We start from the raw sequence: 12822 nt of genomic DNA, 5'->3' as shown, positions 1-12822 counted from the left end.
GACTAAAATAACACATCCTAGATCTGAATGAATGAAATATTCTTATTAAATACTTTTTTCTTTAGATAGTTGAATGTGCTGACAACAAAATCACACAGAAATTATCAATGGAAATCAAATGTATCAACCCATGGAGGGCTGGATTTGGAGTCACACTCCAAATTAAAGTGGAAAACCACACTACAGGCTGATCCAACTTTGATGTAATGTCCTTAAAACAAGTCAAAATGAGGCTCAGTAGTGTGTGTGGCCTCCACGGGCCTGTATGACCTCCCTACAATGCCTGGGCATGCTCCTGATGACAGTCTGTGGTACAACGTGGCGTTGGTGGATGGAGCGAGACATGATGTCCCAGATGTGCTCAATTGGATTCAGGTCTGGGGAACGGACGGACCAGTCCATGCCATCAATGCCTTCCTCTTGCAGGAACTGCTGACACACTCCAGCCACATGAGGTCTAGCATTGTCTTGCATTAGGAGGAACCCAGGGCCAACCGCACCAGCATATGGTCTCACAAGGGGTCTGAGGATCTCATCTCTGTACCTAATGGCAGTCAGGCTACCTCTGGCGAGCACATGGAGGGCTGAGCCGCCCCCCAAAGAAATGCCACCCCACACCATGACTGACCCACCGCCAAACCGGTCATGCTGGAGGATGTTGCAGGCAGCAGAACGTTCTCCACGGTGACTCCAGACCCTGTCACGTCTGTCACATGTGCTCAGTGTGAACCTGCTTTCATCTGTGAAGAGCATAGGGTGCCAGTGGCGAATTTGCCAATCTGGCAAATGACAAACATCCTGCACGGTGTTGGGCTGTAAGCACAACCCCCACCTGTGGACGTCGGGCCCTCATACCACCCTCATGGAGTCTGTTTCTGACCGTTTGAGCAGACACATGCACATTTGTGGCCTGCTGGAGGTTATTTTGCAGGGCTCTGGCAGTGTTCCTCCTGCTCCTCCTTGCACAAAGGCGGAGGTAGTGGTCCTGCTGCTGGGTTGTTGCCCTCCTACGGCCTCCTCCACGTCTCCTGATGTACCTGCCTGTCTCCTGGTAGCGCCTCCATGCTCTGGACACTACGCTGACAGACACAGCAAACCTTCTTGCCACAGCTCGCATTGATGTGCCATCCTGGATGAGCTGCACTACCTGAGCCACTTGTGTGGGTTGTAGACTCCGTCTCATGCTACCACTAGAGTGAAAGCACCGCCAGCATTCAAAAGTGACTTAAACATCAGCCAGGAAGCATAGGAACTGAGAAGTGGTCTGTGGTCACCACCTGCAGAACCACTCCTTTATTGGGGGTGTCTTGCAAATTGCCTATAATTTCCACCTGTTGTCTATTCCATTTGCACAACTTCATGTGAAGTGTATTGTCAATCGGTGATACTTCCTAAGTGGATAGTTTGATTTCACAGAAGTGTGGTTGACTTGGAGTTACATTGTGTTGTTTAAGTGTTCCCTTTATTTTTTTTGAGCAGTGTATATGCCTGCTGTATGATAGCTAGCAAATTAATTAGCTAAATAATGTTAGCCTGCCTAGCTGGAACTTCTGAAGAAGGAACATTTTTTTATTTCTACAATTTCCAGAAGCTAACCAAACAACAACATAATTACTTTTACGAGACGTGTTTGTTCTGTCACGTGCATTACTAGCACAATGTCTAACTTATTTACATTCGTTTTTACTTGGGATTCCCCCAAGGGCATAAGGCGAGGGTGTGTCTTTTATGAGTTTGAACCGTAGCCTTTGTCTGTCTTCACTTGTATGTGAAGCTTGTGAGAAAGACCCGATCTGATGAAGGAGAGCCGAGTGAGTGAGAAACGTTTCAGATTACGCAGCACTCTGGGCTGCAAAAGGCATGGATTTTGTTGGCGTGCATAATGGACACAAAGGGGATATCGCAGTAAAATTCTAGGCATTATCAAGTGCTTGTCAAATTGTGAATGAGAGACTATTGGAGTACAGCCTGCGCAAAAAACTAAGCAGAGCTCATGCCTTTCAAGCGACTTTTTTCAAATCATCAGAGTCTCATCAGTCCAACATTTGTAGAACAACCAAAGTTACATTAATAACTCTAAATTAAGCGTATAGGAGTAGGTATTTCTTAGTTAACCGCTCAACACAGAATAGTCGCATGTGCGCACTCCCTGAAATCGTTTGTAGAAAATATCCTTTCTACTTCATTTAGCTTTGTTCAATTGTATTCTTCATACTTTAAAATAATATAAAAATAATGCTACGGTATTATAAGTAAATCTTGTCTGTTAAATGAACTAGTGTAGCCCACAGCCATTTGGCATAGCCACATCAGGACCTAACATAAGGACAACTCAAAGTATGCTATTCTTTTCTTCTGAAATAGACTACATTTTCTTCATATCATGCTTCTTTAGACCTGTCTAAAATAAATAATGGATTTATTGTGAAGGTGTAGGCTATATTACATGGATTTATTAGATTTTTTAAAATGGCTTGTAGGCTATGTGTGGAAGCCAGGAGATGCTAAATGTGTTTATGTTAATTAACTATCAATTACCATGAGACCAACAGTTATTTGCTTGACAATCACCAGCTTACAAAATTTTGTGACCGCCACAGCCCAATACTGACACACATACACTCACGCACAGACTGTTTTTGCTCTTTCTTATATCATACACATGTACTACGAGTATAAGCAAGTGCATTTAAAGATGTGAATAGTGAGCTGTCTATTTACTTGTCTGTTGCCTCCTGTAACCCTTGTGTGATTGGCTGGCTATGATTGATTGACAGGTCAGCCTGCAGCCCAGCTATTGGAGCAGTCTCTGGCTGCAGACTCCACCTCTGTCACCCTGGAGAGGCTACTGCCAGACACAGAGTACGTCCTTACCCTATACCCCCTGTTCCCCCGAAACTCTGTCTCCCCTGCCACCCTCACCTCACGCACATGTAAGTACATCTCACCCACTCTCTCTCATTACCCTCAGTCAGTACTGTATGATGCATCATTATATCATCTTCAGTTTTAAGTGCACTTAACATTATTGGTGTGAATCATTGCTTTTCAATGGAAAAGCTCAGAAGTTCTACAGTTGGCATAAAGCAAAAGAGATGTGTGCTACAAAGCTCCTGTGCTTGAACTTTCCATGCTCCTGAGCCTGCCGTTACAGCAAGCACAGTGCCTTGTGCCAGTAATGTGAAAGCTACATTAAAGTAACTATCTAGTGTTTCCAGATGTCTATGAAATATGAGCTATAATTAATTACAATAAAATGATGAGAGAGTTTTCATTCCAAAAAAAGTAGATTAAGTACCGTAAAACTTAAATGAAACGCAGTCTCGAATAGCCGCGCAATGGCACACATTTCAGCAAATAGAATTTCAAATTAACACTGGGTCTAAATTAATTGTTTATGAGGTTACCAGGAATTACCATTAATTGTTTACGAGGTTTAATGTTTGATTTGTTAAACAGTTTTACATTTACATTTTAGTCCTTTAGCAGACGCTCTTATTCAGAACACCTTACAGTTAGTGCATTCATCTTAAGATAGCTAGGTGGGACCACCACATATCACAGTTATAGTAAGTACATTTTTCCTCAATAACGTAGCTATCAGTAGAGTCAGAGAGTCAAGTGCAAGTGGTGGTAATTTTTATTTATTCTTTTTTATGGGGGGGGGGGGATTATTTAATATACTGTTTGAAGAGGTAGGGTTTGAGATGTTTTCAGAAGATGGGGCTCTCCCCCTGACAGAGAAGAGCTTGACTAGGCTGAGCGGTAGCTGCCCTCGCGTAGGGGTGGGAGGGCCAAGAGACCTGAGTTGGCAGAACGGAGTGTTCGGGCTGGGGTGTAGGGTATGAGCATAGCCTGAAGGTAGGGAAGGGCAGTTCCTCTTGCTGTTCTGTAGGTAAGCACCATGGTCTTGTAGTGGATGCGAGTTTCAACTGGAAGCCAGTGGAGTGTGCAGACGAGGGGGGTGACATGAGAGAACTTGGGAAGGTATGTTACATTAAATAATTCAGAAATGACTCAAAAAAATTACTTTAAGAGGAAATCATGTGGAACTTCTTTTGTATGGATGAGGGAGATTTCATGCTGTGTGCTTAGGTTTGTTGTCCTGTTAGAAGGTGAACTTTCGCCCCAGTCTGAGGACTTGAGCACTCTGGAGCAGGTTTTCATCTAGTATCTCTCTGTACTTTGCTCCATTCATCTTTCCCTCGATCCTGACTAGTCTCCCAGTCCCTGCCGCTGAAAAACATTCCGACAGCATGATGCTTTCACCACCATGCTTCAACGTAGGTATGGTGCCAGATTTCCTTCAGACGCGATGCTTGGCATTTAGGCCGAAGAGTTCAATCTTGGCTTCATCAGACCAGAGAATCTTGTTTCTCATGGTCTGAGAGTCATTAGGTGCCTTTTGGAAAACTCCAAGCGGGCTGTCATCTGCGTTTTACTGAGGAGTGGCTTCCGTCTGGCCACTCTACCATAAAGGCCTGATTGGTGGAGTGCTGCAGAGATGGTTGTCCTTCTGGAAGGTTCTCCCATCTCCACAGATTAACTTTAGAGCTCTGTCAGAGTGACCTTCGGGTTCTTGGTCACCTCCCTGACCAAAGCCGTTTTCCTCTGATTACTCAGTTTGGTCGGGCGGCCAGTCTTGGTGGTTCCAAACTTCTTCCATTTAAAATGATGGGGGCCACTGTGTACCCTTCCCCAGATCTGTGCCTCGACACAATCCTGTCTCGAACCTCTACGGACAATTCCTTCAATGGCTTAGTTTTTGCTTTGACATGCATTGTCAACTGTGGGACCTTATATAGACAGGTTTGTGCCTTTCCAAATTATGTCCAATCAATAGAATTTAGCACAGGTGGACTCCAATCAAGTTGTAGAAACATGTTAAGGATGATCAAGGGAAACAGGATGCACCTGAGCTCAATTTCGAGTCTCATAGCAAAGGGTTTGAATAATTATGTAAATAAGGTATTTCTGTTTTAAATGTTTTATAAATCTGTTACAATTTCAAAAACCTGTTTTCGCTTTCTCTTTATGGGGTATTGTGTGTAGATTGCTGAAGATTATTTTTTGTTATTGACCAATTTAACCTTTATTTAACTAGGCAAGTCAGCTCACTGAAAATATTCAACCCTAAACTATACAGATTGGCCTCATGCATTTGCGACTTTATGTGAACGATAGGTGGTAAGGTAACAGTAATCAGAAAGGTTTTCATCGCCAGATAGGTAGCTTCCCACTGGGCACAGATGTCAATTAAACATCTATTCCACGTTGGTTCCACATCAATTCAGACGTGGGACAACGTTGATTCAACAAGTGTGTGCCCAGTGGGTTTGCGCGTTTATCTCAGACAACTTTTAAATGGTTAGATGATCATACTGCCGCCTGGTGGTGACTGTTGCCTGCATTAATCAATAAAAGTCTGAAGCTCTTCTCTGTTGTTCATATTTTCCCTATTTCAGGATGCATACTGTGTGTGTGTGTGTGTGTGTGTGTGTGTGTGTGTGTGTGTGTGTGTGTGTGTGTGTGTGTGTGTGTGTTATTGTCACGTGCACAAGTACAGTGAAATGCCTTTCTTGCTTCCTCTTTCTCAACAATGCAGTATAATCAATATCAGTAGAATTAAACAATTGTAATAATTCCAGAGTTGGTGCCAATACCATATTTACAATGTGCAGGGATACTGGAGTGGTAGGGGTAGATACAGTATGTATAGGGGTAAGGTGACTAGGCATCAGGTTATCTGATAAACAAAGTAGCAGCTCCATATATGATGATTGTATATGAGTGTGTAGAGTCAGTATGAATGTGGGTGTGTGTTAAGTGAGTGTGTGTGTGCGTAGAATCAGTGCAAAAGTACAAATAAAAAGTGTATATGCAGATAGTCCCTGCGGCCATTTTGTTGGCTATTTAGAAGTCTTATGGCTTGGGGATAGAAGCTGTTCAGGAGCCTGTTGGTGTCAGAGAGAACAGTTTATGGCTTTGATGGCTGGAGCCTTTAACAATTTTACGGACCATCCTTTCACACTGCCTGATGTAGAGGTCCTGGATGGCAGGGAGCTCAACCCCAGTGATGTACTGGGCTGTCCGCACCGCCCTCTGTAGCGCCATGTGACCGAGGGCGGTGCATAAACCATACCAAGCAGGGATGCAGCCAGTCAAAATGCTCTCAATTGTGCTGTTGTTTAGCTTTTTGAGGATTTGAGGGGCCATACCAAGTCTTTTCAACGTCCTGAGGGGGAAGAAGCCCTGTCGTGCCTTCTTCACGTCTGTTTGTGTGTGTGGACCATTTTAAATCCTTAGTGGTTTGGACAACGAGGAACTTGAAGCTCTCGACCCGCTCCACTGTAGCCCTGACGATGTGGATGGGGGCGTCCTCGCCCCCTCGTTTCCTGTAGTCCACGATCAGCTCCTTGGTCTTACTGACATTGACGAAGAGGTTGTTGTCCTGGCAACACAGGTCACTGACTTCCTCCCTGTAGGCTCATCGTCACCGGTGATCAGGCCTACCACCGTTGTGTTGTCGGCAAACTTGATGATGGTGTTGGAGTCGTGCGTGGCCACGTAGTCATGGGTGAACAAGAAGTACAGGAGGGCGCACTAAGCGCCCAGACGCACTAAGCACACAACACAAGGACAGTTGTTGTGCACACATAATGTAACTGACTGCTCACTATATAAAGGATTAACAGCCTTGCGGATTCTTTGTGTGTGTGTGTGTGTGTGTGTGTGTGTGTGTGTGTGTGTGTGTGTGTGTGTGTGTGTGTGTGTGTGTGTGTGTGTGTGTGTGTGTGTGTGTGTGTGTGTGTGTGTGTGTGTGTGTGTGTGTGTGTGTGTTGCAGTGCGTCTGGAGGCGGCCCAGCAGCTGTCAGTAGAGACCGTGTCAGAGCGTAGTGTCCGGGTGCTGTGGAGGGGAGTGGGTGGAGCCAGGGCCTACAGACTGGTCTGGGGACCATTCACAGGTAAGGAGCGGAGAGATGCACCAATCAGTATTGACTTTTGTATTTACACAAAAGGGTTGTTCTGCAGAAATGCAGAATGGAATTTATGAGAGAATCAGCAATGCTGTTAATACTTTATATAGTGAGCAGTCGGTGACACAATGTGTACACAACAACTGTCGTTGTCCATTTCACCCTTCCATTTTTCCTCTGTCTACTCTCTGCTCTCTTCTTTCCTGCCCCTCTCTTCTCTCCCTCACCCCTATCTCCTCTTCCCCTGTACCTGTGTCTCTCCCAGGACGTGATGTGAAGTCTGTCGAGGTGGCTGGCGACACTGAGACTCACACCCTGTTGAACCTGCAGCCAGACACCGAGTACATTGTCACTGTCATCGCCCTCTACGAAGACAACACAGAGGGACCTGCTGCTACCGCCAGGTTCAAGATAGGTACAGAGCTACACACAAATGCATGTATGCACTGCAGACATACATTTCCCTCTCCTTCTGTCCCTCTGTCTATTTTCCTCTGTCTCTGTCCCAGTAACTTCTACTTGTGGTTAATTTTAGCCAGTGAAAGAATGCATTTATAAAATACTTTCTGCTGCATTCAACAGACCTTAGTGTAAGGGACTATAGGGGGTGGAGAGGCAGAAAGAGAAGGATAAATAGAATAATAGAGCCTTAGAGAGCCATAGATATAGAACACTGTATATATGGTATATGTCTATGGAGAGAACAACAACCGATTAGTTTTATGAATTTCTTTATTCCTCGTATTATTGTTTTTCTATTATTTATATTTTTTCTTTCTGCATTGTTGGGAAGGGCCCTTAAGTAAGCATTTCACTGTTCGTCTACACCTGTTGTTTACGAAGCATGTGACAAATAAAATGTGATTTGATTTGATTCCTATCCTCGTGGGGACCTAAAATGTATATCCATTCAAAATCCTATTTTCCCTAACTCTAAAACTAAACCAAATCCTAACCTTAACCCTAACCTTCACCTCTAACCATAATCCTAAACCTTAACGTCTAACCTTAACCCCTAACCCTAAACCGAACCCCTAAGCTTAAAATAGCCTTTTTCCTCATGGGGATGTGGGAAATGTCCCCACGAGGGGACATTTGGGGATTTCAGGTCCCCCACGAGGATAGAAGAACAAGCACACACACACACACACACACACACACACACACACACACACACACACACACACACACACACACACACACACACACACACACACACACACACACACACACACACACACACACACAAATACAATCACCCCCTGTGTATGACTAATTTTAGAGGGATGTCTTTACTTAAAGGTGCACTGTGCACAAATTGCTCTGCCATTTCCTGGTTGCTAAAATTCTAATAGTTAGCCTAACTTCAGTTTATGTGACAAAACAAGCAAGTATAGTGTAGACAATCATTGTACATTCCGCTGTAAAATATATTTTCCATAATAAAAATATAGTATTTTCAGCTGTTTGACGCTGGAGTGCAAACCGAAAGTAAAATACGCCAAAAAATGTACTTAAGAACGGGAAGCATTAGAAATAGTGCACATAGAACAGATCTGACACTTCTTATATGACAGATCTAGAACACACATTTCTATATGAATTTGGTCGGTTCGCCCCAAAAAATATTGCAGGGGATTGTGTTTGAGTTAAAGCCGAGTCATCATTGGTCTCAATTGAGATAAGGGAGGTGGGTGCTGTAGCTAATTAGGACAGAATACCCCCTAATGTTCCTCTCTGGGATCTTAGATCTCAAATGGGAAGGGAAACACAACTATGTTTGTGTAGCTAGCTACACTCTAAAAAATGCTGGGTTGTTTGGTTGACGCAAGTGCTGAGTTGGATGCGTTGGGTCACTTAGTTGGGTTGTTTTCTTAAAAAAGAGCAATGTTCGGTTGTTGATGCTGGGTTATTGGTGCTGGATTATTGGTGCTGGGTTATTGGTGCTGGGATATTGGTGCTGGGTTATTGGTGCTGGATTATTGGTGCTGGGTTATTGGTGCTGGGATATTGAGATGTGACGCAGCGGTCAGATCAGAAAACTGGAGGCGTAGTTTTAGTAGTGACATGACACGCAGGAAATGTATTTTTAGCCACCTGTGAGAGTAAGTGTCATATTAAGAAGACCCAGCTGTTGGGTCAATCCAGCATGAAAGTAAGAAATACCCAACTGATGATTAAATTAACCCATGTTTGGGTAATCCCAACATGTTAGGGTATTCAAGCAACCCAACTGGCTGGGTCAAAATAACCCAGCGTGTTTTCCGTGCAATATTTACCCAGCTCTGGGTTACCAAAGAACCCAAAATGGGTTGTTTTTAACCCAGCATTTTTGAGAGTGTAAGATTTGTTAAAAACAACTATACTGGCAGTCCAATGAAAATGCATCATGAATTGAAATCTCCTAAAATAGCTGAATATCACCTGAAGGATTTGTAAGAGGTTCTGACATAGCATGATGTATCAGTGGTTGTGTTGTGTCTGTGTGTTCCCCCCATGCAGAGCGTCTGGAGCAGCAGGTGCTGAAGGCAGCCACCACCGGGCCCTCCTCCATCCGCCTCACCTGGAACCTAATCCAGTCTGCCAGGGGATACCGCCTGGAGTGGAGGCAGGGGGAAGGTCAGACACAAACACTCATCCTCACAATACAGTACCAGTCAAAAGTTTGGACACACCTACTCAATCCAGGGTTTTTCTTTATTTTTACTATTTTTCTACATTGTAGATTAATAGTGAAGACATCACAACTATGAAATAACACATATGGAATCATGTGGAAAACAAAAAAGTGTTAAACAAATCCAAATATATTTTATATTTAAAATTCTTAGGGTAGCCACCCTTTGCATGATGACAGCTTTGCACATTCTTGGCATTCTCTCAACCAGCTTCATGAGGTAGTCATCTGGCATGCATTTCAAGTAACAGGTGTGCCTTGTTAAAAGTTAATTTGTAGAATTTCTTTCCTTAATGCGTTTGAGCCAATCAGTTGTGTCGTGAACTTTAAAATGTTCTTTAAGTGCAGTCGCAAACACCATCAAGCGCTATGATTAAACTGGCTCTCATGAGGACCGCCACAGGAAAGGAAGACCCAGAGTTACTTCTGCTGCAGAGGATAAGTTCATTAGAGCAAACTGCACCTCAGATTGCAGCCCAAATAAATGCTTCAGAGTTCAAGTAACAGACACATCTCAACATCACGCGGTGTCTTTGTGAGACGCAGAGTAGGTGCATGGATGATCTCCGCATGTGTAGTTTCCACCGTGAATCATGGAGGAGGAGGTGTGATGGTGCGGGGGTCTTTGCTTGTGACACTGTCAGTGATTTATTTAGAATTCAAGGCACACTTAACCAGCATGACTACCACAGCATTCTGCAGTGAAACGCCATCCCATCTGGTTTGCATTTAGTGGGACTATCATTTGTTTTTCAACAGGACAATGACCCAACACACCTCCAGGCTGTGTAAGGGCTATTTGACCAAGAAGGAGAGTGATGGAGTGCTGCATCAGATAACCTGGCCTCCACAGTCACCCGACCTCAACCCAATTGAGATGGTTTGGGATGAGTTAGACCGCAGAGTGAAGGAAAAGCAGCCAACAAGTGCTCAGCATATGTAGGAACTCCTTCAAGACTGTTGGAAAAGCATTCTAGGTGAAGCTGGTTGAGAGAATGCCAAGAGTGTGCAAAGCTGTCATGAAGGCAAAGGGTGGCTACTTTGAAGAATCTGAAATATAAAATATATTTTGATTTATTTACCACTTTTTTGGTTACTACATGATTCTGTATGTATTATTTCATAGTTTTGATGTCTTCACTATTATTCTACAATGTAGAAAATGGTAAAGAAAAACAACAACAAAAAAAACCTTGAATGAGTCGGTGTCCAAACTTTTGACTGGGACTGTACATGTGTATGCACACACACACTTGTGCGCCACACAAGTGTGCACACAAGCACACACACATACAAAATATGAATGTACTTTCAAACCGCTCAGCATGAATTACATACAGTACACTGATCCACTCATACAAATATTGATGTACCCTCACTGACTGACTGTCAACATCTAACTGACTTACTGTATTCCTCAGGTGGCAGAGTGCAAAGCCAGTCGTTTTCCCGGAGCACCACTAGTTTTGATCTGACAGGGCTGCAGCCTAGCACTGAGTATGTCATCACCCTGTTCACCCTGTATGATGGACGAGAGGAGGCCACCCCCGTCTCCACCTCTCCAACAGGTCAGGGATAGTGGCAGGCACCCCCCCCCCCCCCCAATAAATTATTTGTATATTTTACCAGTTTCCCTACTATTTTACTGACCCCCTCCTGTCCCCCGTCCCTGTATAGTGGAACAGCAGGTGGGGAGTGTGTCCAACCTGCGAGTGGTAGAGTCCCTGGGCAGCACTGTGCGACTGGGATGGACAGGGGTTGCCGGGGCAACACAGTACCGTATCCTCATGGTCAATACGGAAGGTAAGGGCATGTCTCAAATGACACCCTTTTCCCTCCTTATGTGCACTATTTTTAGATCAGAGGCCACATAGGTGTTAACACTGTGTATTTATAGCGCAAACAGAGGAAATACGCAGTGTCCCTGGAAGCCAGACGACCCTTGACCTTAGGGATCTGACGGAGGGCGTGTCTTATGGGGTCAGCGTGACCGCTGTGGTGGGAGACAACGAGGGGGACCCGGTCACTGTTTACATCAAAGCAGGTGACACACACATTGTATGCTACTGCTTGCTCCAGCTTGTCTTGAGAGAGGATGTGAACAGATTGAATGGGTGCAGATCTTGGCTCAGGGCTGCAGTGTGTTTACCAGTCTGGTCAACAATGTTCTGCTGTGTGATGAATGGCTGCCAGCTGAATATCCATGTCAATGGGTGGTGAATAGAGATACTGAGGAGAGGTGAGCTGAAGCAAGCCCAGGCAGAGATGACAGAAGAGGGCCTGTGGGCTAGTGTGGAGGTACAGGACAGGGCACCTGGGCCGTGTTTAGTTGGCATGAAACGGAAAAATGTTTTTAAAATGGGAAATAAAAGTTTGATATTGAACATTGGAAATGTTTGGTTGTCCACTGAACTACAGTGTTCTTATTGATGTATGATTGCAGAACAAGCATTGGAGAAAGTGACCAACCTACGTGTGACAAATATCAATGGTCGGCGACTCCGAATCGCCTGGGCAGGTGTTTTGGGGGCGACAGGGTACAGGGTCACGTGGAGACAAGGCAACAGTAAGTGTCAGATGATTTCTAATTGGAATGATTTTGTGCTAAACTAGTCCTCCGAAATACAATTATTTTACATGTTATGATAAACATAGTTAAAGCAGCAATCCCTATTTATGTATGTATGTGTTACTGTCTTTCTCACCCTCTATTTAGATGCTGAGCAGTCCCAGTGTTTGTGTCTATAACAGTATGTTTCACTCCTAGATGCTGAGCAGTCCCGTGATCTGGGACCAGAGGCCTCAACCTACACGTTGGAGGGGTTACAGCCAGACGAGGCTGTGGTCCTGGGTTTGGCGGCTGTGATTGGTCAACGCATCGGGGAAGTGGTCACTCTCTCAGCCAGGACCAATGGGAACACCGGCTCAAGCTCAAGCACGGTTAGCGGCCTGCGAATCGTTGATGTCACCTCTCAGAGGATACGCATCACATGGTCACCTGTTTCCAGGGCAACTGACTACAAGATTACCTGGCGCAGTGAAGATGGTAGGCGCGGTTACAATAAATTATTTGGATGTCATTTGATGAATAAATTACATTCTTATGGACCTTAGGTCTCAAAGCACATTAAGGCTCAAATAACACATTTTATAGGGATTGTCTTGTGG

At 44.4% G+C, this 12822-nt stretch overlaps 1 protein-coding gene across 1 annotated transcript in view; it reads left to right on the top strand.

Moving 5' to 3' along the window:
* The window catches only part of LOC139412634 (collagen alpha-1(VII) chain-like), a 115595-nt gene that overhangs the window by 43326 nt on the left and 59447 nt on the right, over positions 1-12822 (top strand). Inside the window, exons 10-18 of the mRNA XM_071159319.1 lie at positions 2778-2933; positions 6846-6965; positions 7243-7392; positions 9480-9596; positions 11076-11222; positions 11332-11457; positions 11552-11698; positions 12098-12220; positions 12422-12700. Of these exons, the coding sequence (XP_071015420.1) occupies positions 2778-2933; positions 6846-6965; positions 7243-7392; positions 9480-9596; positions 11076-11222; positions 11332-11457; positions 11552-11698; positions 12098-12220; positions 12422-12700 (1365 nt within the window). The remainder of the gene's footprint in view (positions 1-2777; positions 2934-6845; positions 6966-7242; positions 7393-9479; positions 9597-11075; positions 11223-11331; positions 11458-11551; positions 11699-12097; positions 12221-12421; positions 12701-12822) is intronic.

The sequence above is a fragment of the Oncorhynchus clarkii genome, chromosome 7, assembly GCF_045791955.1.
Source record: "Oncorhynchus clarkii lewisi isolate Uvic-CL-2024 chromosome 7, UVic_Ocla_1.0, whole genome shotgun sequence".
Taxonomy (NCBI): domain Eukaryota; kingdom Metazoa; phylum Chordata; class Actinopteri; order Salmoniformes; family Salmonidae; genus Oncorhynchus; species Oncorhynchus clarkii.
The sequence above is the reverse complement of the archived record's forward strand: the minus strand, read 5'-3'. Positions and strand labels throughout refer to the sequence as shown.